The sequence below is a fragment of the Hippopotamus amphibius genome, chromosome 17 (genome assembly GCF_030028045.1).
Source record: "Hippopotamus amphibius kiboko isolate mHipAmp2 chromosome 17, mHipAmp2.hap2, whole genome shotgun sequence".
In the NCBI taxonomy this organism is placed as follows: domain Eukaryota; kingdom Metazoa; phylum Chordata; class Mammalia; order Artiodactyla; family Hippopotamidae; genus Hippopotamus; species Hippopotamus amphibius.
The window spans coordinates 13497092-13522111 of NC_080202.1; the positions used below are offsets into that span (position 1 = coordinate 13497092).

Genomic DNA, 25020 nt, shown 5'->3' on the forward strand with positions numbered 1-25020 from the left:
CAAGTGTCAGCTGTGATTTAGCAATAAGAAAGAGAGAAAAACAGGAACATTTGGGGGTGGGGAGCACCTGGGGGTGCTATGGGAAAGTAAGGGGCGAACAAGACTAAGGCTCCTCACCGCCAAGCCACCCAGGGACCAACCTCTCAAGCATTTAAGGCTCCAGACGAGGGTGGGGCAGGGGCCCCCTCACAGTGCCCTCCTGCCTCTCCAACCAAGCCCCTCTGCCCAGCATAGCCAGCCCGCAGCAGCCTTGGCTTCTCAAACTCCAGGGGCTCACCTGCTGCTGCAGGAGGCAGGCAAGCTGGGGGGGACATGCAGGAGGGGCAGTGCCTATCGATGGTTTCTCTTGGCTTAGGGCAGGCTGTGCATTCTGATTTGGGGAGTGGTCACTGTGCTCCCTAGCTGACACCAGCGAAAGGGCAGCGGGAGAGGCCTGGCCATGGAGCTGCTGGGGGGAAAGGCCTCACACCCTTTGACCTGGAGCCCAGGGTTCCCCATGGGTGGCTGCATCAGCTCCTCTGGTTACCTGGGACAACAGGCATTTCCTCCATCCCTCAGCCCCTCCTCTTCCTGCCCCAACCCGGCTGGGCCAAGAGGCCTCCCAATCAGACCTGGGCTGCTCCAGCTGTGTCCTGAGGCACTGGACCAGACACATCCCCTGGGGCTGGAGTTGAAGCTGAACCAAGTGGCCATCCCAGCGTGAGACCAGATTCCTGGTTCCGGGAGTAGCCAGAGCCAGCAGCGGGCAGGCAGGCAGGCGGGCAGGCTTTTGCTCGGAGGCCCCAGCACTCAGCACGCTGGCTATCCACAGGCGGAATGGCGCTGCAAGTGGAGCTGATACCCACCGGGGAGATCATCCGTGTGGTTCATCCCCACAGGCCCTGCAAGCTTGTAAGCTGGGATGCTCTGGGCTGGGAGGAAGGGTGGCAGTATCCCCCCAGGGCCAGCAGCTTTCTCTCAAGCCAACCCCTTGGGAAAGAGGTGAGCAGTGGGGAAGCGTTCTGATCCTTGGTGGGACAGGAACCGACTGGGGTAAGTGGAAGGAAGGAGAAAGGGTTTAAGCCCACCAGGAGCGGAGTGTTTCCCAGCGAGGATCTGGGTTTGAATCCCTTCTGCTCCAGCTCCCTGATCCTCAGTGGGCTGGGCTATGAACGAGGCTAACAACACCGAGGAGACAGGGCCTCGCTATGAGATTTAAAGACCAGTGCCTGCAGAGCTCCAGGTGCTTATAGCGCAGGCTCAGTTAATGCCGCTGCTTTCCCCTCTGGCCTGAAGAACTGACACTGCCCGGCTCAGAGCAGTAGTGTGGGTGGGGAAGGAGGGTGAAGGGAGCGAGGCAGTCAGAAATAGGGAAGAACTGACTTGGCCTGGCACGCGGGGCAGGGCCAGGTTTGCTCAAGTGATGCAAAGGCGCCCTACGATGAGAAGGGAGAACCCCATAAAACACCCGCCGCCCAGCACTACAGCGAGTGGGCCGGGTCGTCAGCAGGAGGAGGGTGAGTGTGTGCACGCGCGCGCGTGTGTGTGTGTGAATGACTGTGCCGCGCCCGGTCCCCGGGAGCCGGCTGCGGAGTGTGCTGCACCAAGCCCCCGCGGACGCCGACACGGACGCGGGCCGGGGCCGGGGCCGGCCGGGGCGGGGCCGGAGGGTGCGCGCGCGCGCGCCGAGGCCTGAGCCCTGCCCGGGATGACGACAGGCAGCGGCCCGGCCCCGGGCGGGCCCTGGGCGGGGAGAGCGTGCCGGGGCCGCCGACTCCGGAGCCGGCCACGCCGCCCAGCCTGGCCCCCGCCCGCGCCCCCGCGAAGCCGAGCCGGTGGGTACGCGGGACTTGGGGCGGGCCGCAGCCGCGTGGCCCCCGGTGAGGGGTGCGGGGGGCTCGCTGGCGCGCGGGATGGGGGAGAGGGTGAGCGGCCGGGCGGCGAGCCGGGCCCGGGGCTACTGTGTGGGAGGCCGGGGTCGCCGGCCCAGCGATCGCGGGGACCGAGGGTCGGCTCGGCCCGGCCCGTGCGGGGTCCCAGGGCCGGGTGGCGCCGGGACTCGGCCCGGCGGAGACCTAGATTCCTTGCGGGTAACTTGAGGGCGGCGAGGAGCGGCTGGGGTCGCGGGATCCCGGCACCCCGCGCGCCCTTTGGGGCCCTCGGGCAGCCGGCTCTGCCTCGGGGTTCCGGAGGAGCCGCCCGGGCCCCGCCCCTTCCCGTTCCCCGCGCCAGTGGCCCCTGCGTGTGAGTGCGGCGGCCGGGGGGCTCCGGGATGAATGAGAGCATGAATGGCTGGCCCACGGCCTATTCAACGCCCGGCACGCTCCGGCCTTCTGCTCGCACTCCCAGGCTCTGTGATTCATTCATTCACACAGGCGTCCACGAGGGGTTACTGAGCCCCCACTGGGTGCCGGCCTGGAGCGGGAGCAGTCTCCTGAGAGAGACTGACAAGGAAATCTTCGATTAGAGCGGGATGCGATAAGGAGGAGGCTGTGTGTTGCCGGGGACTCAGGAAGGGGTTCTGGAGGAAGTGATACCTGAGTCGAGTCTTCAAGGATGACTAAGAGTCAGTCAGGTGGGGAGGGGGTTGGGTGTGAGGGCCAAGGAAGCTGCAGGTGCAAAGGCGAGAAGCTTAGAGCCACGCGGCTGTCGGCAGAGGCGGGAGCAGCTGCTGGCCCTGTGTGGCGGTGCGGGAGGCGTGGGGAGAGAAGGGACTGGAGAGGGCTACCCCTGTGGCCACCCAGGAACGCAGAGCAGTGGGGTAAACTGAGGGCACAGGGGGCTGCTGGAGCCCACATACAGGGGCCTGGCAAGGAGCCGTGGATGTGCTTGGCATATGGCCAGGTGCCCTATAAACCTTCACTCTATTAACACGAGATGTTAATCGATTGGATTTACATTTGTAAATACCACAGGCGGCTGTGGGAAAAATGGATTGGAGGGAAGAAGGCAGGGAGGCCAGTTTGGAGGCTGCTGGCCTGGTCCAGGATCAGAGCAGCGATGGAGGAACAAAGGGGAGGTTTTAGCAGGTGGTGACTCCTTGGTGTGAGGAGTGGAGGGAGGAGGGCAGGCCTTTTGATGCCAGGCGGTGATGACTAGCTGGAGGTGTCTGCCTCCTCTCAACATACAGGATATTGAACAAGGAGGATAGGTTAGGGGACAAGGTGCTTTGTTTACTTCTGCTGGACCCCCAGGCAGACGTGTCTGGCAGGCAAAATGTCCATAGTTCTAGAGCCAGAATGTACAGCCCTTGACTGGGGCCCACTGAGATATCAGGTAGAAGCCCTAAGTCCCCACCTTTCCTTTCCATTCCCCTTCGCAACAGTTCTCTCGAGTCTGGAACAGTCCTTGGCGGGGCAACCTGGGCCCAGATCTAAGATATGTTTGATAAAAAAAAGTTGAGCACCTGTTCTGTACCCAGCACATGCTGCAGGTGAGATAGGCAATAGTTCTTTCTGCTGCCCCAAAAGGCCATGAAGCTGCCTCAGTGGAAGTCAGTTTCTAGCAGCAATCTGGGGATCCTCAGAACACCCTCTCCAGACCCGCATAGCCCTGGACTGGGCAGACACCTGAGGCTGCCCCCTGCCCTCCCCACTCCTCCAGAGGGCAGGCTTGGGGGCACTTGGCCCATACTAGGTAACAGGCACTGGATAACCCAGGTCTGCTTGGCCTGCCCATCCCCACCTTTACAGAAACACTTCCCCAGGTGGGAGGAGACCCAGAGGCAGCCTTTGGAAATAAGTCCTGGGTCACTCAGGGGCCATGGCTGCACCCCAACCTGCAGCCAGCCTCTAGGTCCAGGGCTGTGCTGGGGGCACAAAGGTCATGGCCACTCCCTAGCTGCTATTCCTAAGGCCTACATGTCAGTACTCACACAACACCGTCAAGGGTGGGTACTGGGCACTGCCGTCATGGGTTCACTGAGGAAGGTCACAGCCTGGCAGGTAGCATGTTAACCCTGACAGAGAATTTGGGAAACCCGCCAGCACTAAGCAGGCGTCTCTCCCTCAGGGCAGCCCTGCTTAAGTAGATGGTAGTAGACATCCCGGTTCCAATCCCACCCCTCCTTTTACTAGTTCTGGGATCTTGAACACGTCAGTCGACTACCCAGCCTCAGTTTACCCGTCTGTAGAATGGGGTAATAATACAGACCTCATGGCTCCGCTGAGGCCATTGAAAGGAGTACGGTACCAGAAGACAGTGTTCCGAACGCAGGAAGCGCCTTGCGCTGCAGCCTTGGCCCTGGTGTCTCTCACACCCTCGGTCCCCCGCCCCCCTACCCCCTCTCCCAGGCGGGCGCTTCCGTCCAGAGAGGCCGGGCGGCCGGTGGCGGTGGCCAGGGGCTGTGGTCGGGGCCGGGGTGGGGGCTGGCCCTCTGGTCCGCCTGGCAGCGGAGACACTGCCTCCTTCCGCCGCCGGGAGGCGGCAGTGGGAGCGCCAGCGGGCATCCTGGGAATGCAGCGGCGCGGCTCGGGCGGGGGTGGCCGGCCGGACCCCTCCGCACGCGGATTCCCCTCATTCCAGCAGCTTGACTCGGCGGCGGGCGGGGCGGGCACTGCGGCCGCGAGGCCCCGCCCCCTTGCCGGCTCCTCCCCCTCGGGCCCGCGGGCGGTGCCAGCCTCGCCCGCCTGGTCCTTGTACAGCCCGGGAGCCGTGCTCCTGGTGGGGACCGGCTTGATCCTCTTCCTTCAGTCTTCCAAGGCCCTCCCCACTCGCTGAGTCCCCTCCGCTCTCCCTCTCCCTTCTGTATCTTCACCCTCGGGGCATCGCGGAGGGGCCTCCTCCGGCCCTGAGCCCGAAGCTGGTGGCATTTAAGACACCCCTCCTTCGCTCCCACCCATCTCCCAGCTGCACGCGGTGGCACCCGGTCCCCTCGCTCCCTCCGGAGGGCCCCATCTCCCAGCTGGCGCCCCTGCCGCGGGGTCCCCCGGGCCGCGGCTCCGGCCGGGCTGTTTTTCTCGAAGTAATGGGCCTTCCCCACGAGGCTGCAGCCCGCACCTGCCACAACCTCACTCCCTCTCCGGGGACCCCAGGTCCGAGAGTGGGGCTTTTGGTCCCAGCCCTGCCTTTTGCCCCCTAGGACAAATCAGCATCCGCCGTATTGCGCCTCTGGTTCCTTATCTGTCAGGTGTGGCACAGGTAAAGTTCAAGAGCTTTTTGTAACTGGCAGACAATCACGCCGGAGGGGCTTTCCCCGGGAGATAAGAAGTGTGACCTATCTGGCCCAGGACCTGGCTCTTAGTAGGTCTGCTCCAAGCGTGTGTGCAAAGAGTGTCTGGCTGAAAGAGGGAAATGGTGTTTACTGGGGGCCTGGGAGGTGCCTTGGCGCCTTTTCTTAGCCTTCTCAACCGCCCTTTGAGACAGGTATTAGCCCCATTTTAAGGCTGAAGGAGAGGCTCCCAGAAGTTAAGTGACCTGCTGGTAGTCCTACAGCTTGTGAGAAGCAGCCCAGCCTTTTGGAAGCACTAGCCATTACACCCCCACCAGCACTGGGATGTGAGCTAGAGTTTGCCCCGCAGGCTGCGGCCCACCAGGAGCCCAGCGAGGGTGGGTCTGCTTGGGGCTGGTTTGGGTAGAGGGAGGATGTCCTGGGCAGAAAGTATGGAGGAATCCAGAGGGACAAGAGAGGGAGGCCCTCTCCAGAGGAAGGAGAGAGGTGAAGCGCCCCTGGGCACAGGGGCCCTAGTCGTGGTGTCCGCGATAGGGGAGAAGGGTATTGGCCCAAATGCTGGATATCGGACGTGGATTTCCCAGGTGGAAAGCTGAGCTCTCCTTGGAAGCCGGGCACGCACCGCGCTCGGCAAAGGCGCTCTGTGGCCATCTCCGTCCCTGGGGCGCGCGCTCTGTGCGGACGCGGGAACCTAAAGAGATTTTCTTGGGACTTAAAGACGCGGGATCCACCCTCCAGAGAGTGTACGGGGGTGGACAGTGTCCCGCACTGAGGCTCCGCCCGCCTGGGCGCGCCGGCCGTATTTGGACATTTCGTTCTATTTTTAACTTTCCCGGGACTCGAAGTTGGGATCAGGAGGGAGGGAAATCCTGCTTCCTCCGGGACCCACGGGCCTCTGCCTAGTGAGTCCCGCGCCTGGCCTAGTGCGTAGTGTAGACACTAGCCCGGAAGTGAGTTCCGGGTCGGTGTAGACGCGGCGCCCGCGCTGGTTCCGGGCCCCACCCTGGAACCAACAACGTCCCTCCTGGAAAACCTGACTCAGGCGGAGCCCCTGTCCGGCGGGGAACCCCGCCCCCGCCGTTACCCCCGTGCCCGCCCCCACGCTGTCCCCAGCCACGCCGCGAGATCCCCCTGCGTTCCTGCCCCACCCCTACCAGCTGGAGAGAGACCCCCGAATCCCAGCCCCGAGGGAGGCGGGGGCGCTCGGGGAGTCCCGCGCCTCCGAGGCTCGCGGAGGGGGCGGAACGGGGGGGCGGGGCGGCCCCTCCCTCGTGACGCCGCCGCCGCCGCCGCCGCCGCCGCCGCCGCCGCCGAGCCCCGGGCGGAGGAGGCTGCGCGCAGCGGAGCGGGGCGCCAGGCCGACCGGGCAGGATGCGCTACCGGGCGTCGGTGAGCGGGGCTGGCGGGCAGGGAGGGGGTCCCGGGCGTCCCTCCCGGCCTCGAGGCGCCGCCTTGGCCCCGCCAGGAAGCGGGCGCGGCCCAGGAATTTCGGGTGAAGAAACGTCCCGGAAAGTTGCAGTGGGGGGAGGCCGAGGCAGGGAGGGCCGGCAGGCGCTCGGACCCGGGCCGGGCGAATAGCTCCCGGGGAAGGCGGAGAGCGCCGAGGCCCGTCACCCAGAGGGCAAGGGGGCAGGAGCTTGGGCCAGATTTGGCAGCAGCTTCGGGACAGGATCGGAGGGGGGAGGGGGAGGGGAGGGACAGGCCTAGGAGAGGCAGGCCCCTGGCCGGACCCGAAGGGGTGCCAGGACCAGGGATCTGGGTGGTCTGTGGTCGGAGGAGACATAGTGGCCTTTTCGGGAGTTACACCCCCCTCCTACCACCGCCGCCAACTTGCTCTTCTCTGACCCTTGACACTCTTGGTGTCAATTTCCTAGAGCCCGCAGACCCTTTTGTAGAGTGTGGTGTGGGGTGAGGGCCTTGCTGAGCCTGTACTTCTCCCCACCCTCTGATGGGGTCCGCAGGCAGCTGGGTTTTCCGTGGTAAAACCCCCACTCCCTTGAGGCTTCTCAGGGCTCAGTGAAGGAGGGTGTCTGGGGAGCCTGGCAGCTGGAGGGGAGGGCGTGGTTCAGCTGTGGGAGGGAGGCCCCCCTTCTGGGGTGGGTGTTGAGCCCAGCTGGGATGGGAGGTCCCCTGGGGGAATCCCTCTTCTGGTCCCTCTGCTCTCTCCCCTTGGAGATTTTGGTGAGTGGGTGTGGGGGAGGCGGCCCCACCCTGCCTGTAGAATTCACTCTGAGCTATTTGTCCTGCAAAGCACCTGTCACACGTGGCCCAGAGCTAAGGGACTTGAGGTCACCTGGTCTACCTCAACTCCTCCTTCTTGAGAAGGAAACAGCCCAGAGAGAGGAGGGGTTTTGTCCAAGGTCAACAGAGCATTCTTTCTCTTTTTCTCATGACCCCCCTTTCTCTACGCAAAACCAGCATCTCCCTGGATTCAGTGGCCTTGCCGCATGTCCTCTGGGTCCTCTGTGCTCCAGTGTCCTGTGTCCGGGTCCCATGCGCCTCATGTGGTCTGTGTCCTCAGTGTTCCACGTGCCAGCTTCCCGCCATCCAGGCGCACTGTGCCCAGCCTGGTACACCCGTCTCCTGGGTGTTCCCTGTGTCGTGCGTCCAGGCCCCCTGCGTCCACGTGCCCCTGGTTGCCCTCTGGGTCCCGCAGGCTGGGGTGGGGGGGAGAAGTGACCTTCCCTTACCCTGCTGCCTCTGACCCTCTCCCGTGGCGCATCCCTGCAGGCCCTGGGCAGTGACGGGGTGCGGGTGACCATGGAGAGTGCGCTGACCGCCCGTGACCGGGTGGGAGTACAGGATTTCGTGCTGCTGGAGAACTTCACCAGTGAGGCAGCCTTCATTGAGAACCTGCGGCGACGCTTCCGGGAGAACCTCATCTACGTGAGGCCTGAGTGGGAAAATGCAGGGGGTGCTGGTGGGGCACAGATGCAGGGATGCACGGGAAAGAGGCTCAGGGGTCTCTGGGAAAAACTTCTGACCCTCCTCCCCCAATCCTCAGACCTACATTGGCCCCGTGCTGGTCTCTGTCAACCCCTACCGGGACCTGCAGATCTACAGCCGCCAGCACATGGAGCGTTACCGTGGCGTCAGCTTCTATGAGGTGCCACCCCACCTGTGAGTGACCCCCCCCCCGTGAGTGACCCCCTCATCTCCGCCTGAGATGACCCCACCCGACCTCCCAGTTGGGATGAATCAACATTCACATCTGTGAGGAATCCCCAATCCCCACCCAAGGTGAATCTCTCTACTCCGTCTGGGCAAGACCGCACCCCACCCCGTCCTCCACCCCAACTCACGCCTGTGACTTATTCCCCAAACTCCACCTGGACATGGCCCTCCAACCTCAGTGACCCTCTGACCCCCACCTCTGAGGGGCCCCCCAGCCCTACCTATGAGCGACCTCAACCTTCACCTGAATGACTTCCAGTTGCCCCTCCCACGAGTGATGCCCTCAGTCCTCCGTCTGAATGTGACTCCCACCCTCAGCGGGGGAGGACCTCCCTTGATGAACGTCCTGGAGAGTTCCCCCATCCTCAAGGGTAGACCCCCCTGTGAAGCCCACCGGACACGGGAGTGCCCACCCCCAGTCTTACCTGTGGGACTCCCACTCCCTGCAGCCACTTGGCCACCGCATCCCCTAAGCTCCCGACGGGCCTCTGTCCTAGGTTCGCGGTGGCCGACACTGCGTACCGGGCGCTGCGCACGGAGCGCCGGGACCAGGCGGTGATGATCTCTGGGGAAAGTGGGGCAGGCAAGACAGAGGCCACCAAGCGGCTGCTGCAGTTCTATGCTGAGACCTGCCCAGCCCCCGAGCGGGGCGGTGCTGTGCGTGACCGGCTGCTGCAGAGCAACCCGGTGCTGGAGGTGAGAGGACAGCACATCATCTGAGGGGCGAGAGGGGCAGGGAAAGACTGCCAGGCACCCCTCACACCCCCGTCCGCTCCTAGGCCTTCGGAAATGCCAAGACCCTGCGGAACGATAACTCCAGCAGGTTTGGGAAGTACATGGACGTGCAGTTTGACTTCAAGGTACCTGTGGGTGGGGTAGGGCAGGGGGAGTGGGATTCCCATTTGGCAGGCGCCCACTGGCCAGGTCTTTGGCACCAGCAAATATTTATTGAGCGCCTACTGTGTGCCAGGCACCGTTCCAGGTGCTGGTGGTACAGCAGTGAAACAAAACAGACAGGAATTCTGCCTCCAGGGAGATAGACGGTAAACAGAAAAATGTAATTTAGCCGACAAGTGTCATGGCAAAGAATAAAATGAAACAAGGAGAGGGGACTGTTGCTATTTTATTTCTTTCTTTTTTTTTTTTAATGGCGCACGGGCTTAGTTGCTCCATGGCATGTGGAATCTTCCCAGAGCAGGGCTCGAACCCACGTCTCCTGCCTTGGCAGGCAGATTCTTTACCACTGCGCCACCTAGGAAGTCCTGTTTCTATTTAAAATAAGGCAGATACAGCAGGCACTGAGAAGGTGACATTTGGTAAAGGCTTGATGGAGACAGAGGAATGAGCTGTGCAGATGCCTAGGAGAATGGGCAGAGGGCACCACCAGTGCTGCAGAGGCTTCCATGGGGAAGGTGCTCGACTCGGGGAGAGAGCAAGGGGCCAAGGAGTAGAAGAGGAGGCTGGATGGTGGACACTGGGTCTTGTAAGATCTTTTTTTAAACCTCTGAGTGGAAGGGAGGCCAGAGAGTTTTTTGAGTGTTTGTTTGGCTGTGCCTGCTGCCTGGCTTGAGGGATCTTAGTTCCCTGACCAGGGGTCAAACCCATGTTCCCTGAAGTGGCAGTGCAGAGTCCTAACCACCGGACTGCCAGGGAAGTCCCCAAAGTTTGAAACAGAAGTGTGTTATGATCTCACTTCCCTCCTTTTTTTTTTTTTTTTTTTAATTAAATATATGTATTTATTTATTGGCTGTGTTGGGTCTTCACTGCTGCACATGGGCTTTCTCTAGTTGCAGAGAGCAGGGGCTGCTTTTCATTGTGGTGCGCGGGCTTCTCATTGCAGTGGCTTCTCTTGTTTCAAAGCATGGGCTCTAGGTGCATGGGCTTCAGTCGTTGCGGCACACGGGCTCAGTAGTTGTGGCTTGCAGGCTCTAGAACACAGGCTCAGTAGTTGTGGTGCACCGGCTTAGTTGCTCCACAGCATGTGGGATCTTCCCAGACCAGGGATTGAACCCGTGTCCCCTGCATTGGCAGGCGGATTCTCAACCACTGTGCCACCAGGGAAGTCTGACCTCGCTTTCTTCTTAAAAGGATTGCTCTGGCTGCTTTGTTGAGAAAAGATGGTAGACAACCAGATTGAGCAAGGAAACCAGTCAGGAAGCTGATGGTTATTAAATCTAGATGACAGATGATGGTGCTGGGGCCACTGTGGTGGCAGTGGTTGGATTCTGGACGTTATGAAGCTTAAGGCAGCAGGATTGGCTGTCTGATTGGATGTGAGGCTTCCAGGAGGACTGCAGACTTTTTGGCCTGAACCCCTAGAACACTGGCCAAGATGGGAAGCGGGAGCTAGTTTGACGAGGGATATCAGTTCAGCTTCAGGCCTGTTGAGTCTGAGATGCCTGTAGCACATCCAAGTGGAGCCACCGGGTAGATAGGGTTGGGCATCCTCATTTCTTAGAGGAAGAAACTGAGGCCAGAACGGGTGACTTGGCTGAGTCCGTGCAGCCATTGGCGGGGCTGGAATTAGCACCCAGGAAGACAGGGGAGGAAGGGGAAGATGGGTTCTCTCCCCAGTCCCCCTGAGCAGTCACTACATCCTGCCCTGCCCACAGGGCGCCCCTGTGGGTGGCCACATCCTCAGTTACCTCCTGGAGAAGTCCCGGGTGGTGCACCAGAATCACGGGGAGAGGAACTTCCACATCTTCTACCAACTGCTAGAGGGGGGCGAGGAGGAGACGCTGCGCAGGCTGGGCCTGGAACGGAACCCCCAGAGCTACCTGTACTTGGTGAAGGTGAGGAGGGCACAGGCAGGGTGGGCGCCACCCGGGCAGCCCAGCGCCAGGGTTGTAACCCAGCTCTGTCCTTTCTCCAGGGCCAGTGCGCCAAAGTCTCCTCCATCAACGACAAGAGTGATTGGAAGGTCGTCAGGAAGGCCCTGACGGTCATCGACTTCACTGAGGATGAAGTGGAGGTGAGGCCTCTGCTGGGGACCCTCCACTTCTCCTGTCAGACCCTGAAAATCTTGGTCCACCTTTACTACCCATTTCTACTCTAGCCGCCTTCTCCTCTCAAATGCTTTACCACCTGGTCCTGGCTCCTTCTGACCATCCGCTGTGTGCCCTCGCGGGGCTCTCAGCCCCTCCTGTGACCCCCACCTGCCCCCCGCCGTCCCCCCAGGACCTGTTGAGCATCGTGGCGAGTGTCCTGCATCTGGGCAACATCCACTTTGCTGCCGATGAGGAGAGCAACGCCCAGGTCACCACCGAGAACCAGCTCAAGTATCTGACCAGGGTGAGCGGGGCGAGCAGAGGGCGAGGGCAGGGCGGCTGGGCCGGGGGGGTGGGTTGCACCCTCACCAGCCCCCCCCCCGTCCCCGGCAGCTCCTCGGTGTGGAAGGCTCAACGTTGCGGGAAGCCCTGACGCACAGGAAGATCATCGCCAAGGGTGAAGAGGTGAGGCCAAGCCTTTGCCTCAGGAGCGGGGTTAGGGGCGGGGGGCGGGGGTGGGCAGGTGTTCCAGGGAAGCCCCCACTCCCATCGTCCCCCTTTCCCTTGTCTGCTCAGCTGCTCCTCTCAGCAATGACAGAAGGACATAGGTAGGTGGCGCTCAGAGAGGCTCAGGGAGCTGGTCAAGGTCACACAGCAGGAGCATGAGGCTGGAAGGAGGACTCACCTCTAGGAACGAGGCCTCTTGTTTGTATACCACCTTCCCTCTGGTGGAGCCACTCTGTCCTCCCCTGGTGCTCCCCATCCCCAGGCTCACTGTAGATGGGGAAGTCAGAGTGGCCAGTTTCCTGAGCCTGAAGTGGCCGGCAGTGGGAAGGGGCTGCATTCATCTCCCCATCTCACCCTCCGCCCACAGCTGCTGAGCCCGCTGAACCTCGAACAGGCTGCGTATGCGCGGGACGCCCTCGCCAAGGCCGTGTACAGTCGCACCTTTACCTGGTTGGTCGCGAAGATCAATAGGTCCCTGGCCTCCAAGGTGAGGGCTTGGCCCCTGCCGCTCCTGAGGCTGCGGGGAGGGCAGTCCAGGGAGGCCCGGGGCTGGGAGCTGGCGACTGTGGTGACCCATGCTCTCGGTCAACTGGCCCTAGGATGCCGAGAGCCCCAGCTGGCGGAGCACCACGGTCCTTGGGCTCCTGGACATTTATGGCTTCGAAGTGTTTCAGAACAACAGGTCAGCGCCTCCCTGCCCCCCACCTGTCTCTCCTCCCTCTCCCCTGTCCTGGTCCCTCTCCTCTTCCCTGGCCTCTCTCATTCCTGCCAGTGACTTCCCAGCCACCTGGGTCCTGCTCTGTGTTTTGTCCCTTAGCAGCTCTGGGGCCTCGTCCCGCCCCTCCTCTGCGCGTGGGCCCGTGTCCCCCTGAATTCCTGAGGGCTGCTGTGTTTCCCTCACAGCTTTGAGCAGTTCTGCATCAATTACTGCAATGAGAAGCTGCAGCAGCTCTTCATCGAGCTCACCCTCAAGTCGGAACAGGAGGAGTACGAGGCAGAGGGCATCGCGGTGAGTGCAGGCCTCCAGGCGTCCCCATGTGCCGTGGAAGCCCGGGCGTCAGCCTCCCCAGGAGAGGTGCCAGGACCCCACGATGATGCCTTCCTCCCCTCTTGCCCCCAGTGGGAGCCTGTCCAGTATTTCAACAACAAGATCATCTGTGACCTGGTGGAGGAGAAGTTCAAGGGCATCATCTCCATTTTGGTGAGCCATCTGCTCCCCCAACGCCTCGTGATGGGGGCTGAGTGGGATGACATCACCCCTTTCCCCTTGCTTTCCGGGCCTGTCCGCAGAAGGCCAGGGTCTGAGCAGGGACAGGACAGGGCTGTCTGTGGAGGGTGAGGTGAGGTGCTGGCCAGGTCTGGGAGGCTCCCTGGGCTCTGCCCCTTTCCCCTGTGTCTGCACCTCCCATGGGGGCCCCTGAGTCCCTGTGCTCTCCAGTCCCTTCCCCCGCCCACCCCTCACCCTCTGCCACATCCCCCAGGACGAGGAGTGTCTGCGCCCCGGGGAGGCCACGGACCTGACCTTCCTGGAGAAGCTGGAGGACACAGTCAAGCACCATCCACACTTCCTGACGTGAGTAGGGCTGCAGGGCTGTCCTGGGGCAGAGCCTGTGGAAGCCTGGGATCCCCCCAAATCATAAGACACCAGCCACAAGGAGATGACCAGGGAGGTGCTAAGTGAAGGACAGGCACACAAAGACGTGGCTCCTGGTGCATCTACAGAGGAAGAAGCGAGGAGCACGGCTTCTTTCTTATCCTTTTGAAAACGAAACTTGCTAAGATTTTTTTTAGCTTCCTTATTTGGAAATTCCTTTTTATTTAAGGAATCCCCTAAAATGGGGTGAGGGGAGAAAAGAAACATGCTGCTCTGTCCCAGCTCTGCCCTGTGTGTTTTGAGTACATCACCTCCTCTTCCCTGAAGCAACCCCTAGAGGAGATTTTACTGCGGCTCAAAGAGGTGACACCATTTGCCCAAGGTTATCTCACATCTAGTAAGTCCAGAGCTGGGACTCAGGCCCAGGGCTGCAGATTAGTTCCACCACCAGGGATCAAACCCCGGGCCCCGGCAGGGAAAGCACCAAGTCCTAACCACTGGACTGCCAGGGAATTCCCAGGCATTTTTTGCTTAAGAGAATATTAAAACGTTTTTCCGGAGCGAGCAAACAGGGACACCTGTTGTTTGTTCTTGCTTCCCCCCTGCTGCAGCAGGGGCCCCAGTAAAGCCTTGCCTGAAAAAAAAAAAGAGAAAAAAGAAAAAAAAAAACCTTTTCTGGTTGTAAAAGTAATGTCCCTCATCAGAGAAAAGTTGGAGCGTGTGCAAAAGGCACTTGTAATCCTGTCACCCAGAGGTCACCACTGTTAATAATTCGAAACATTTTCTTCCTGCTTTTTTCTATACATTTTTTTTTGTAGTTGAGAACTTATTGTGTATAAGGCTCAGGATAATGTTATATCCTGAGTATCTTCCTGTATCATCAAACAGAAAAATTTCCTCAAAACACTTCCTCCAGCGGCTCTAACACACAGACAGTCCACTGCTCTTACCCAGCTTCTAGGGACCCTGTCCAGCCTCCAGATTTTTGCTGGGAAAACAGGGCTGCCACAAATATCTGTCTCTGTGCCTTAAATCTCTGCCTGGTCTCTCTGGTTAGTTGCTTGGAATTTTTCTTATAAGTAGAAAATGGGCTAAAGGGTATAAACGTGCTTAAGATATAAGTAGTCTCTTGGGGCAAATTCCAGTCTTAAAATGTAGTAGGCAGCACTCAGCGCTCTGAGCAGAGCCACGCAACAGCCAAAAGCAACGCCAAGCGCCGTTTACCCAGCATGTCCTGGCGGTGCAGAAGCTGAGTTCCCCATCCTGGCACTGTGTGACCCCGGACAAGGCCATCTACGTCTCTGAGCCTTTGTGGCGGCCTCTGTGCAGGAAGGAGGCCCCCGCCCTGCCAGCTTCTTACTGATGCCTGGTTCCTCTCTCGAAGTCTCTTCAGCGGGCGGGGGGCATGGCTCAGGCCAGCAGTCTGCAGCTTCCTCTCCCTGTCGCCCCCAGGCACAAGCTGGCTGACCAGCGGACCAGGAAATCTCTGGGCCGCGGAGAGTTCCGCCTTCGGCACTATGCTGGGGAGGTGACCTACACCGTGACTGGTGAGGGTCCTGAGGCTGGGTCCTCCCCGTGGGCGGGGGGAGGGGCTCTCCCTCGTCTCCCATCTCACATCTGCTCTCTCCTCCCAGGGTTTCTGGATAAAAACAACGACCTTCTCTTCCGGAGCCTGAAGGAGGTGAGGAGGACCAGGGGGAGGGCTTGCGGTCTGGGCTCTGAATGACCTCTGCCCCAGGAATCTAACCCGCCTGTCCCTGTGCTCCCCCCGTGACGCCCTGCTCTGCCCTCACAGACCATGTGCAGCTCGGAGAATCCCATCATGAGCCAGTGCTTTGACCGGAGCGAGCTCAGTGACAAGAAGCGGCCAGAGACGGTGTGAAGGCTGTGGGACCTGAGGGGGCGTGTGTGTGCACGGGCGCGGGACCAGTGCCTGCGTGAGCTGTGCGTTGGCAGTGTGTGTGTGAGTTCGTGTGTTCGCTGGTGCCCGGGTGCACATCTGTGTGTGTCTGGGAGGCTGCCCGTGGGTGCATCTGTGCCTACTTCCATGTGTGCCTGTGTGTACACTGTCTCTGAGTGTGGACGCGTGTGTGTACACCTGTGTCTGTGCAGGCGCTTGCATGCATTCACCCCCATGGCAGACATTTGTAGTGGACGTTGCTGGGCACTTCGGTTACAAAAATGAATAGGTGCTCTCCTAGAAATGAGCATAGGGTGATATGGAAACTTAAAATAGGGAACAGCAAGTTGCCTGAGGGAGTAAAAGAGGGGAGGGGGTCAGGGAAGGCTTCCTGGAGGAGGAAGCATCTGAGATAACTTGGGAACGAGTAGGGGCTTAGCAGATAGACAGAGGGCCCCACACAGGTACACGGTCCAAAAAACAGACCAGGAGGTGGATAGGAAAGTGACATTTTTGAGGAGAGAGATGGGGGAAGGCGGATATGGCCAGGGATGCCAGAGGCAGGGAGAGCTCCAGTGAGCTGTGGACAGAGGTGTGGCGGCTGGGTTGGTGGGAGGAGGGCCATGGCAGTCCCGGGAAGAGCGAGGTCACGCAGAGGCAGAAGCCAGAGCGCTGTGGCAGAGACGTGCTGGCAGGGAGGCCACGGAGGCAGCGTGTTGCCCAGCCTGACTCCCTGGGACCCTGCCCTCTGCTCCCCACCCCCACCCCTGCCCTGAGCGTTCTCATCCTCGGCCTCATATGCCCCTCCACACCCTCAGGAGGACACACCCACTCCTGTCCAGGTCTCTCCAGCAAGCTGTAGATGCCACTGATCTCCCCCAAGTGGCCCACAGGCACTCCAGACCCCGCTAGTCTATAAGGGGCCCTTGACTGTCCAGTGTCCCAGGCCTGCTCCTTCTGTTCCCTAACTCAGGGCAGGGACCACCCTCCACCCAGTCCTGAAGGACAGAAACCTGGGCAGCATCCCTGATTCTTCAGCCTCCCCCATTGCCCTCATCCTAACAACCTCTGGATCTTGCCGGTTTCTGCTGCCTGAATACCCCTTCCTCTCGGCCCCTCTCCGTAACCCTTACTCCTCTTCAGTCCTCTGAACCAGCCACAGCCTCCTCTCTGGTCTCCTGGCTTCCCATCTGTCCTTACCAACCATCCTCCACCTATCGGCTGTAGAGATATTCCAGATGGCAGATCTGTTCCTTCATTCCCTCCCTCCAAATTCCTCTTTGGCTCCCTATTTCCATCAGGATAGACTCCCTAATGTGGCTCTCGAGTCCTACCATGATACTGCCTCTCTAACGCTATCTTTCTACTCCCCCTCCGGATCCTTGCACTGCTTGGAGCTCCCTGTGTAACCAAGCCTTTGCTCACTCTGTGGCTCTGCCTGAATGCCGTTGCCTCCTCTCTTCCTTCTGGCTGTCCCCTACTTATGCTTTAATTCTCAGCTGAAGGGTTACTTTGAGAAGACCCTTCCTGATGCCCCCTGCCCCACAGACTGAAATAGTTGACCCTTCTTGATGCTTCCAGAACCCCCAGGCATACGCCCCTGGCATTAATGGGATCACAATGGATTGCAGACCTTTGCTGAGGCATCTGTTTCTCCCACAGGCCAGAGATCCTTGAAGGTCCTGCAGGGCACTGTAGAGAGATAGCGCTTGGACACATGGGAGTAGGACACATTGTTTAGGAACGTGGCCCTGAAATTCTAAAAAGAGAAAGAGTGGCTGCCCGAGGGAGACATAGGATTGAGGTTGCCAGGAGACCTGAGCAGGATTTTTAAGAGGGGAGTGAGGTTCCTAAGCTGAGGTCTCTAGCTTGGCCAGAGGGATGCGGGTGATGTAGTCTGGCCTCCTCCTCTGTTGTGAGGGAGGGGTGATGGGACAAGGGGATCTGGAGATTTTGTTGACCTTCGTGGGTTTACAGCCTCTGTCTCTAAACAAAGTATAGAAATGGTAGAGCTTTTATTTTGCTTATGCTTTTGTTTTGTTTTGTTTTCCCCCCACTAAATAGAAATGAGGGTTCTTAGCCTGTTTCTGGCAATCTGTTAACTTATTAGGGTATTTGTCTTTCATTTGCTTTCCAATAGGCATAGTACACTTAATTGAAGAGCACATCTGTGTGCTATAACTTGATTACATCTTTTTTTCTAGCTTTTTTGCATTTTTCTTTCACCAAGTTTCAGTTCCTGCAGGTAGAATTGAATAAGAAACAAACCTTATAAAGTTGTAGCATTTCACATGGAAATGCTTCCCCATCTTCAGCAGCTTCAGAAATCTGAGCTTTGCCAATGCTGTAATACAGTGTGGTAATTAAAACAAAACAAAACAAACAAAACAACAACAACAAAAGTAAGGGTCCACGCAGAGCAGGGGTAGTTGTGGGACCTGGTTCTGTTTTGCCCCAGGGAGGGGTCTCTGCAAGGGTCCAGAGCTCTGCCACAGGTAGGGGCATTTGCAGGGGTGAGCGGTCTCAGCCCAGCTCCAGCCAGTCTTCCGTTCATCTTGGCTGACAGGTGGCCACCCAGTTCAAGATGAGCCTCCTGCAGCTGGTGGAGATTCTGAAGTCTAAGGAGCCTGCCTACGTCCGCTGCATCAAGCCCAACGACGCCAAGCAGCCGGGTAAGCCCTCCGCCCCATGGGCCGCTGGGGGCCGTGCCTCCCCTGCAGGGGCGATGGCCAGCTGTTGGCAAAAGCCCGCTGACCACCCGGTTATCCCTGTCCCAGGCCGCTTTGACGAGGTGCTGATCCGGCACCAGGTGAAATACCTGGGGCTGATGGAGAACCTGCGCGTGCGCAGAGCCGGCTTTGCCTATCGCCGCAAATACGAGGCTTTCCTGCAGAGGTGGGGGCGGGGCCTGGCTTGGCGCCAGGGGAAGGGGGTGGGAGGGTCGGAGTGTCCTCGATCCTGGGAGGGAGGACGGCGATTCTCAGCCCCATTCGGAGACGGGGCTCTGAGCTGCTGTGGGATCCACGCCAGGGGCCCCCTCGGTGCTGCAGAGCTAATGTCAAGCTTGGTAGGGCAAACACCAGCCCTCCCCACCCCGCAGGCCCTGCCCTCACAGAGCTGCTGCTCAGGGGTCCCTGAGGGGTGCGTCCACACGCCTGTCAGCAGCGGAGGCAGTAAAAGCCTGTGAAGAGGACAGAGTTTCCAGTCAGCTCAGAAAGGATAGAGAAGCTTTGCGGTTTTCCTGAGTTAGGGGTCTGGGTGTGAATTCTACCTCTACCACTTTCTACCCCATGACCACCGGCAGATAAGAAACCTCAGTTTCCTCATCTTTAAAGTGGGGGTGGTAACAGAGCGACCTCTCAGGCTGTGAGCTGCGAGTCAGTGGCAGCACGCAGTAGGTGCCCGGGAAAGCTGGTTTGGGCTCCCAGAGAAGGGTGCTGGCGGAGGTGGGGGCTGGGTGCATTTCTGCCCCTCCTGTCCCCAGGTACAAGTCGCTGTGCCCAGAGACATGGCCCACATGGGCAGGCCGGCCCCAGGATGGGGTGGCTGTGCTGGTCAGGTACCTCGGCTACAAACCGGAAGAGTACAAGATGGGCAGGTGAGTGGCGCCCATGCCTGGTGTTTGGGGGGCACCACGGTGGCAACCAGGGGCTGATCAGTGTTCCCCTCTCAGGACCAAGATCTTCATCCGCTTCCCCAAGACCCTGTTTGCCACAGAGGATGCCTTGGAGGTCCGGCGGCAGAGCCTGGGTGAGAGAGGGGCCCCACCCTTCCTGTCCCAATGGGGTCCATTCTGGGGAGCTGGAAAGAAATCACTGCATTTGGGCCCCTTCTCCAGGAAGTCTGCCAGGCCCATGTTCAGCTGCCCTCCTCGTCATCAGCTCCAGTCCCAGCACCTCCTCACCTACCCCTGGGTACACACTCGGCACATTCCCTCATTGCTTTGCTCCCTCCCTGGCTCTTCCATTTACTCTCCGCTCAGTGCTCATTCAGCCACTCCCCTCACTCATGCCACTCAGTGAGCTCTAACAGTGCCAGGCCCCCAGCTGGGTCCCTTGCGCTCTGGCCAAGTGACTTTCTTTCCCAACCACAGCCACGAAGATCCAGGCCGCCTGGAGAGGCTATCACTGGCGGCAGAAATTCCTCCGGGTGAAGCGATCAGGTTAGGGGGCCCCGGGGTCTCCAGGAGGGCAGGGGCCGGGGCTGGGGTGGGGAGGAGATAGAGGTCAGCCGGCGTCTGTGGTCTCCGCAGCCATCTGCATCCAGTCCTGGTGGCGCGGAACCCTGGGCCGGAGGAAGGCCGCCAGGAGGAAGTGGGCGGCCCAGACCATCCGGCGGTGAGCACTGGGTGCCTGGGAGGCGGGGGCAGAGCAGAGTGTGTGGGCGGGTCTGTTACCAGGCTTCTCACCCCCACCCATGTCGGCCCGCCCACTCCCAGGCTCATCCGTGGCTTCATCTTGCGCCATGCACCCCGTTGCCCCGAGAATGCCTTCTTCCTGGACCACGTGCGCACTTCTTTTTTGCTCAACCTGCGGCGGCAGCTGCCCCGGAATATCCTGGACACTTCCTGGCCCACGCCCCCACCTGCCCTGCGTGAGGTCTGTGGGCCCTCCCTGCTGACTTGGGAACCACCAATACGCTCAACAAAGGGACCTAATAACCATGTGACCAGAGGAGCCGTCAGGGAAGGGAAGGGGAGGGAAGGGAACTGGAGCTGGGCTGCGGAGAACAAGTTCTTTGCAGAGAAATGACTGGGGAATAGAAGGGTGGTCCAGGTTGAGGGGATGTCACTTAGCCGGTGGTGGGCACATGTCTGTTGTCTTCAGAGGGAAGGGAGCCAGGCTGCCTGGGCGCCCTGACCTCGCTCGTGCCCACAGGCCTCGGAGCTGCTGCGGGATCTGTGCCGGAAGAACATGGTGTGGAAGTACTGCCGAAGCATCAGCCCCGAGTGGAAGCAGCAGGTACGGGCCTGGGAAGCAGGCGTTGGGGGACTAGGTGGAGGCCACTTGAAGAGTGCTGGCCTGGTGGACCCTTGTCCCAATTTACCACGGGACCTCAAATGGATCCCAGCCCATTTGGCCTCATGTATGAAGCCGAGGCTGGAGTAGATTTTGTACGGTAAATAGGGTTTATCTTCTAGACCAGCTCCACTGGGCGGGTAAAGGCTGCCCAGAGCCCTGTGCTGAAAAAGCTGCAGCTTCAGTCTGATGGAGTAGTTCCAGAGAGAGACATTGGTGGCCGACGTGCCTTGTATTTGCCAACTCAGTGTAGGATGATGCTGAAGGACCCACCCAGCGGAGTTAATCTGCAGTAGCTTTTGTTTGTGGTTTCAACTTCTTTTATTTTTTTGGCCGCGCTGTGTGGCCTGCAGGATCTTAGTTCCCAGACCAGGAATCAAACCCATGCCCCCTGCAATGGAAGCGTGGAGTCTTAACCACTAGACTGCCAGGGAAGTCCCCACCTGTAGTCGTTCTGAGCATGAGCAATCAGCCAGATCCCAAGCTGGAGCTGCGTCTCAGGGGCTCCAGGGCCTGCTATGATCAGGAATGATCCCCCAAGTGGGGCCTGAACCCTGACAGTACTGTCACGACCCTCCTGAGGAGCCCTCTGCCTTGGTCCGTGGGGATGGGCTCCGGGAGACAAGGGGCTAAAGGGGAGTGTGGGTGGCAGGGCTTAGCCTCCTGGTGCTGGGACCAGGGAGAGGGTGAGGGAGGCCGGCTCAGCTGCTGAGGCTGGGCCTGTCCCTGCTGTGACGGTTGCCGCCCCTCTGACAGCCCCCCTCCCTGCCCTTGTGTCCTCAGCTGCAGCAAAAAGCCGTGGCTAGTGAGATCTTCAAGGGCAAGAAGGACAATTACCCCCAGAGTGTCCCCAGGCTCTTCATCAGCACGCGGCTTGGTGAGCCCCTGACTTCCCAGCGCGCACGCCCTTCGTCACCATCCTCGTCCCCCCTCTCCTCCTCTCACCTCCCCCTCCCCCAATCTGGGTTGCAGGCGCAGATGAGATCAGCCCCAAAGTGCTGCAGGCCCTGGGCTCTGAGCCCATTCAGGTGAGACCCCTGCCTGCTGGCTGCCCTCAGTCCCACACAGTTCTGCCACCCAAGGGCTGGGTGGGGGGCTCCAGGCCCGGGCGGAGGGTGGGGAGGCCCCTGAGCCCCTGAGCCGCCCTCTGCGTCCCCAGTATGCCGTACCCGTCGTGAAATATGACCGCAAGGGCTACAGGCCGCGCTCGCGGCAGCTGTTGCTGACACCCAACGCTGTGGTCATCGTGGAGGACGCCAAAGTCAAGCAGAGGATTGAGTACGCCAACCTGACCGGTGAGCCAGCGTCCAGGGCTGGGTGGGGAGGGCCCCTGCCCTGACCCTGGACCCTTGATCCCTGACCTCTGCCCTCCCCCCTCAGGAATCTCCGTCAGCAGCCTGAGTGACAGCCTCTTTGTGCTCCATGTGCAGCGTGAGGACAATAAGCAGAAGGTGCCCCTGGGGGGCCGGGAGGCAGGGAGGGGGTGGGTTCTCTAGCTCCGGGCAGGGCCTGACAGCTGACCCTGTCTGGGCCCTGCAGGGAGACGTGGTGCTGCAGAGTGACCACGTGATTGAGACACTGACCAAGACGGCGCTCAGTGCCGACCGTGTGAGCAACATCAACATCAACATCAACCAGGGCAGGTGAGGCGGGGAGGGGTGTGCGGGGGCTGTGCGTGCACTGGGGGAGGGGGGCAGGCCTCACGCACCCCCCCCTCCCTCCAGCATCACGTTCGCAGGGGGTCCCGGCAGGGATGGCATCATTGACTTCACACCTGGCTCGGAGTTGCTCATCACCAAGGCCAAGAACGGACACCTGGCTGTGGTGAGTGGGGCCTGGCAGCAACACCCTGCCTCCCCGCTGAGGGCCCCGGGGTCAGGGCAGAGCCTCTGGTGGCCAAGCCATCCTCCCTCTCTCGGCAGCGCTGGGCACCGCCTGGGCACCCCATCGTGGGTCTCGATCCAGAGGGCATCATACGACCCCCTTCATCCCATTGCTCACTGGGGACCAGAGAGGGAGCCCTTTGAGCCCCCACAGTGCAGAGGGTCACAGAGATGGCGGCATGGGGAGGTGGGGGCTGGCGTGTGCTGGGCGGCAGGAGAGGCCCATTCTGGCAAGGGCAGAGATTCCTATGGGAACAGGGTCAGAGTCTCCAGCACCGAGGCCTCTAGACCCCAAAGCAGTCTGCTTCGCGCTCACCACCTGGGCGTCTCCCCCGGTCCCCACAGGTGGCCCCGCGGCTGAACTCTCGGTGATGAAGGCGCCCACTGGACCCCCTCCCGCCTCCCAGTGCTTTGCTGAGCCCCTCCTCCCCTTCCCAGTTACCAAAGACGCGCGCTTCCAGACAGGGACCCAGGGACACCTCAGAGCCCACCGACAAACTCCTGCCTCCTGCGCGCCCCTCCCTTGAGGGAGCAGCAGGGGCCAGGGAGCTGCCCCAGGAGTGGGCCAGGCCGGGCCACAGCAATAGGAAAGCCGGGGCCAGAGGCAGCCGCGCCAGCCCCACGGCCAATGCCAAATATTTGAGAGAAGGGAACTTTTGCCGAGGTTTTCTCTGAGATTTTTTGATGCTTTATAGGAAACTATTTTTTAAAAAAGCCATCTTCCCACCCCCAGGACACACTGGATGTGTTTTCCCTGACTCTAGCAGGGCAGGGAATGTAGCTGAGAGGGTGGGCAGTCTGGGCCCTGGTGCCCTCTTCCGTGCCCAGGCCACCCTCTCCTTCTCGTTCCCCTGGCACCTTGTCTGTCTGTCTGCCTGCCCACGTGTAGCCCATCCAGCATCCCCTTGGGGGCTGAGACCACCCTTGCCTGTCCCCTCCTTCCTGCCTTAAAAATGCCCTTCTAATATCATCCCAGCCAGAGGGCATCCTGGAGTAGGGACAGGACTCTCAGAGCATGGAACTTGGACAGCTCTGAGAGATCACCTAGTCTAGTCTCCTGGTGTGACCAAGCAAGAGACAGAGGCCCAGAGAAGGGAAGGGACTTGCCTAAGATCAGCCAGCAGGTTGGGGCAACACCGGACTGCAGCCGTGTCCTCAGCACACCTCACTGCCTCTCCCAGGGACAGGGGGCCCCCTGAAACAGGCTCATGTCTTAAGGGTGCATTTGGCTCCCTGACCAGCAATCACCTTTGGGGGCCACTAGGTGGGAGGAGCACTCCTGCCTGAGTCTATGCCTTAGGATGACAAACACCCTGCCCATGTACTTTGGCCCAGTTCAAGGACGTAGGGCGTTTACTGGCCCCTGACCCCCTCCCTATCTGGGAGCCTGGGGAAGGGGCCGGCCGTGGGAGGAGCTGCAGGGGCATCACCTCTTTCTGCTGCTTCTCCCCCTCCCCCCCCACCTCCCCAGAGGGCCTGGGTGCTGTCCAGCTGCCTCGGCCCTCCTGGGGGTCTCAGCCCACTGCTGACACGTCTGCAATCCAGAGAAACACTAAATAAAGCAATATGTGTTTGCCAACATTGGTCTCCTTGTGAATGTTAGAAAAGGGAGAGGACACCTAGAAGGCAACCAGGGGCCCTCTACTATGATTTTTGCCTTGTCCTCAGAATGCAGGGCTCCCTCCCTGGGGGGAAGAGCAGGAATGACCAGTAGCTGCAACATGGCCTCACTCTTTCATTGACTGTTCATGGAAGGGCCACTCAGCCTGGCCCAGTGCTGGGGGGTGGGGTGGGGAGGAAAAGCATCACACAGCCCCTGCCATGTGGTCCTCCACCTGGCGGGCAGGGCTGGCGGATGGACACATAGCCCAGTGTGGGAGGTACAGGCATCAAGGGCACACTGATGAGAGACTGACTCGGGTGGGGGTGAGGGTTGCCGACACTTCACAGAGAAGGTGACATTTGCAGTGGATCTCAAAAGACAGTCTCCAAACTCCACTGCAGGTGACAAACCCAGTTCAAACTGGCTTGAGCAGAAGATGGCATTTATTAGCCTTAACAACCTAGCAGTTCCAGGGAAGGGCTGCTCTCAGGCACTCACTCTCAGGGATGCGTCGGGAACCATCTCTCGGCGCCTATTTCCTGGGTGGTGGCTTCATCCTCCGGAAGCTTCTCCCCCCATGCAGTGGCAGCAGCAGCCACGGGCAGCTCCAGGCTTGCATTCTGTAATTCAGCATTAGAAGCTGAAAAAAAACCGGTGGCTTTTTCCCAGCGGTTGGAAAGTCTCAGTGCTAATTCTCAGTGGACCACCTTGAATGAGGTGCTCTTCCCTGACCCAACCAGTACAGTAGGGAGAAGAGCTCATTCCGATGCGTGCCTGTTGGGTCTGGTCATGTGTCTGCTCCCCCCAGACAGAAGCGTGAACCACACCTGACTGCAAGGACCAAGACTGCGAAGAGACAATTTCCCGGGAAATCAGAGCTCTGCCTCCAGAAGAAAGGGAGTAATTGTTGCAAGCTGCAACCACAGAGCTCCTGGGCTGGCTAAGTTTTCCCAAAAGGGAGGAGCCTTGTAGGCAGAAGGAGTGGCAGGTGCAAGACTTAAAGGCAAGGAAAGGTTTAGTGTGGAGTCAGGCTACCTGCTGAGGGGTTTAGATTCATCACCCAGGACAGAAGTTCCCAAAGAATAAGATACCACGTAACATGTGACTATCTTGGTTTTGGCGCAATCACGTGAACACACCTAGATTTGGACACCTCCCCGCACATTAAATTACAGAAAAATGATGGGACTTCCCTGGCGGTGCAG

The 25020-nt window shown here is 60.0% G+C and overlaps 1 protein-coding gene across 6 annotated transcripts; it reads left to right on the plus strand.

Annotated features, from left to right (window-relative positions):
* The first annotated feature begins 801 nt into the window (after nucleotides 1-801).
* On the plus strand, nucleotides 802-23791 carry MYO1C (myosin IC). Of its 6 annotated transcripts, none has more exons than XM_057715020.1 (32): nucleotides 802-891; nucleotides 7880-8035; nucleotides 8154-8269; nucleotides 8821-9019; nucleotides 9103-9183; nucleotides 10936-11115; nucleotides 11196-11294; nucleotides 11501-11614; nucleotides 11704-11775; nucleotides 12185-12304; nucleotides 12417-12499; nucleotides 12721-12826; nucleotides 12938-13018; nucleotides 13299-13390; nucleotides 14864-14958; nucleotides 15046-15092; nucleotides 15207-15287; nucleotides 17878-17983; nucleotides 18089-18206; nucleotides 18796-18909; nucleotides 18985-19061; nucleotides 19405-19473; nucleotides 19564-19648; nucleotides 19750-19909; nucleotides 20189-20272; nucleotides 21113-21206; nucleotides 21302-21357; nucleotides 21489-21624; nucleotides 21710-21780; nucleotides 21869-21972; nucleotides 22054-22153; nucleotides 22558-23791. In XM_057715020.1, the coding sequence occupies exons 1-32, from the start codon at nucleotides 817-819 to the stop codon at nucleotides 22582-22584; spliced, it is 3198 nt and encodes a 1065-aa protein (XP_057571003.1). In that variant the 5' UTR covers nucleotides 802-816; the 3' UTR covers nucleotides 22585-23791. The 6 variants fall into 6 exon arrangements, with proteins under 6 accessions (XP_057571003.1, XP_057571007.1, XP_057571006.1 ...); XM_057715024.1 differs by lacking the exon at nucleotides 802-891 and adding an exon at nucleotides 1356-1496; XM_057715023.1 differs by lacking the exon at nucleotides 802-891 and adding an exon at nucleotides 1683-1814.
* Nucleotides 23792-25020: the final 1229 nt, after the last annotated feature.

Excerpts from the sequence above, each read along its gene's own strand:
- MYO1C (XM_057715020.1), top strand. The coding sequence starts at position 817 with ATGGCGCTGCAAGTGGAGCTGATACCCACCGGGGAGATCATCCGTGTG. Across the intron at positions 8,270-8,820 it reads TATGAGGTGCCACCCCACCT|GTTCGCGGTGGCCGACACTG; the intron begins GTGAGTGACCCC and ends CCTCTGTCCTAG. Across the intron at positions 12,500-12,720 it reads GAAGTGTTTCAGAACAACAG|CTTTGAGCAGTTCTGCATCA; the intron begins GTCAGCGCCTCC and ends TTTCCCTCACAG.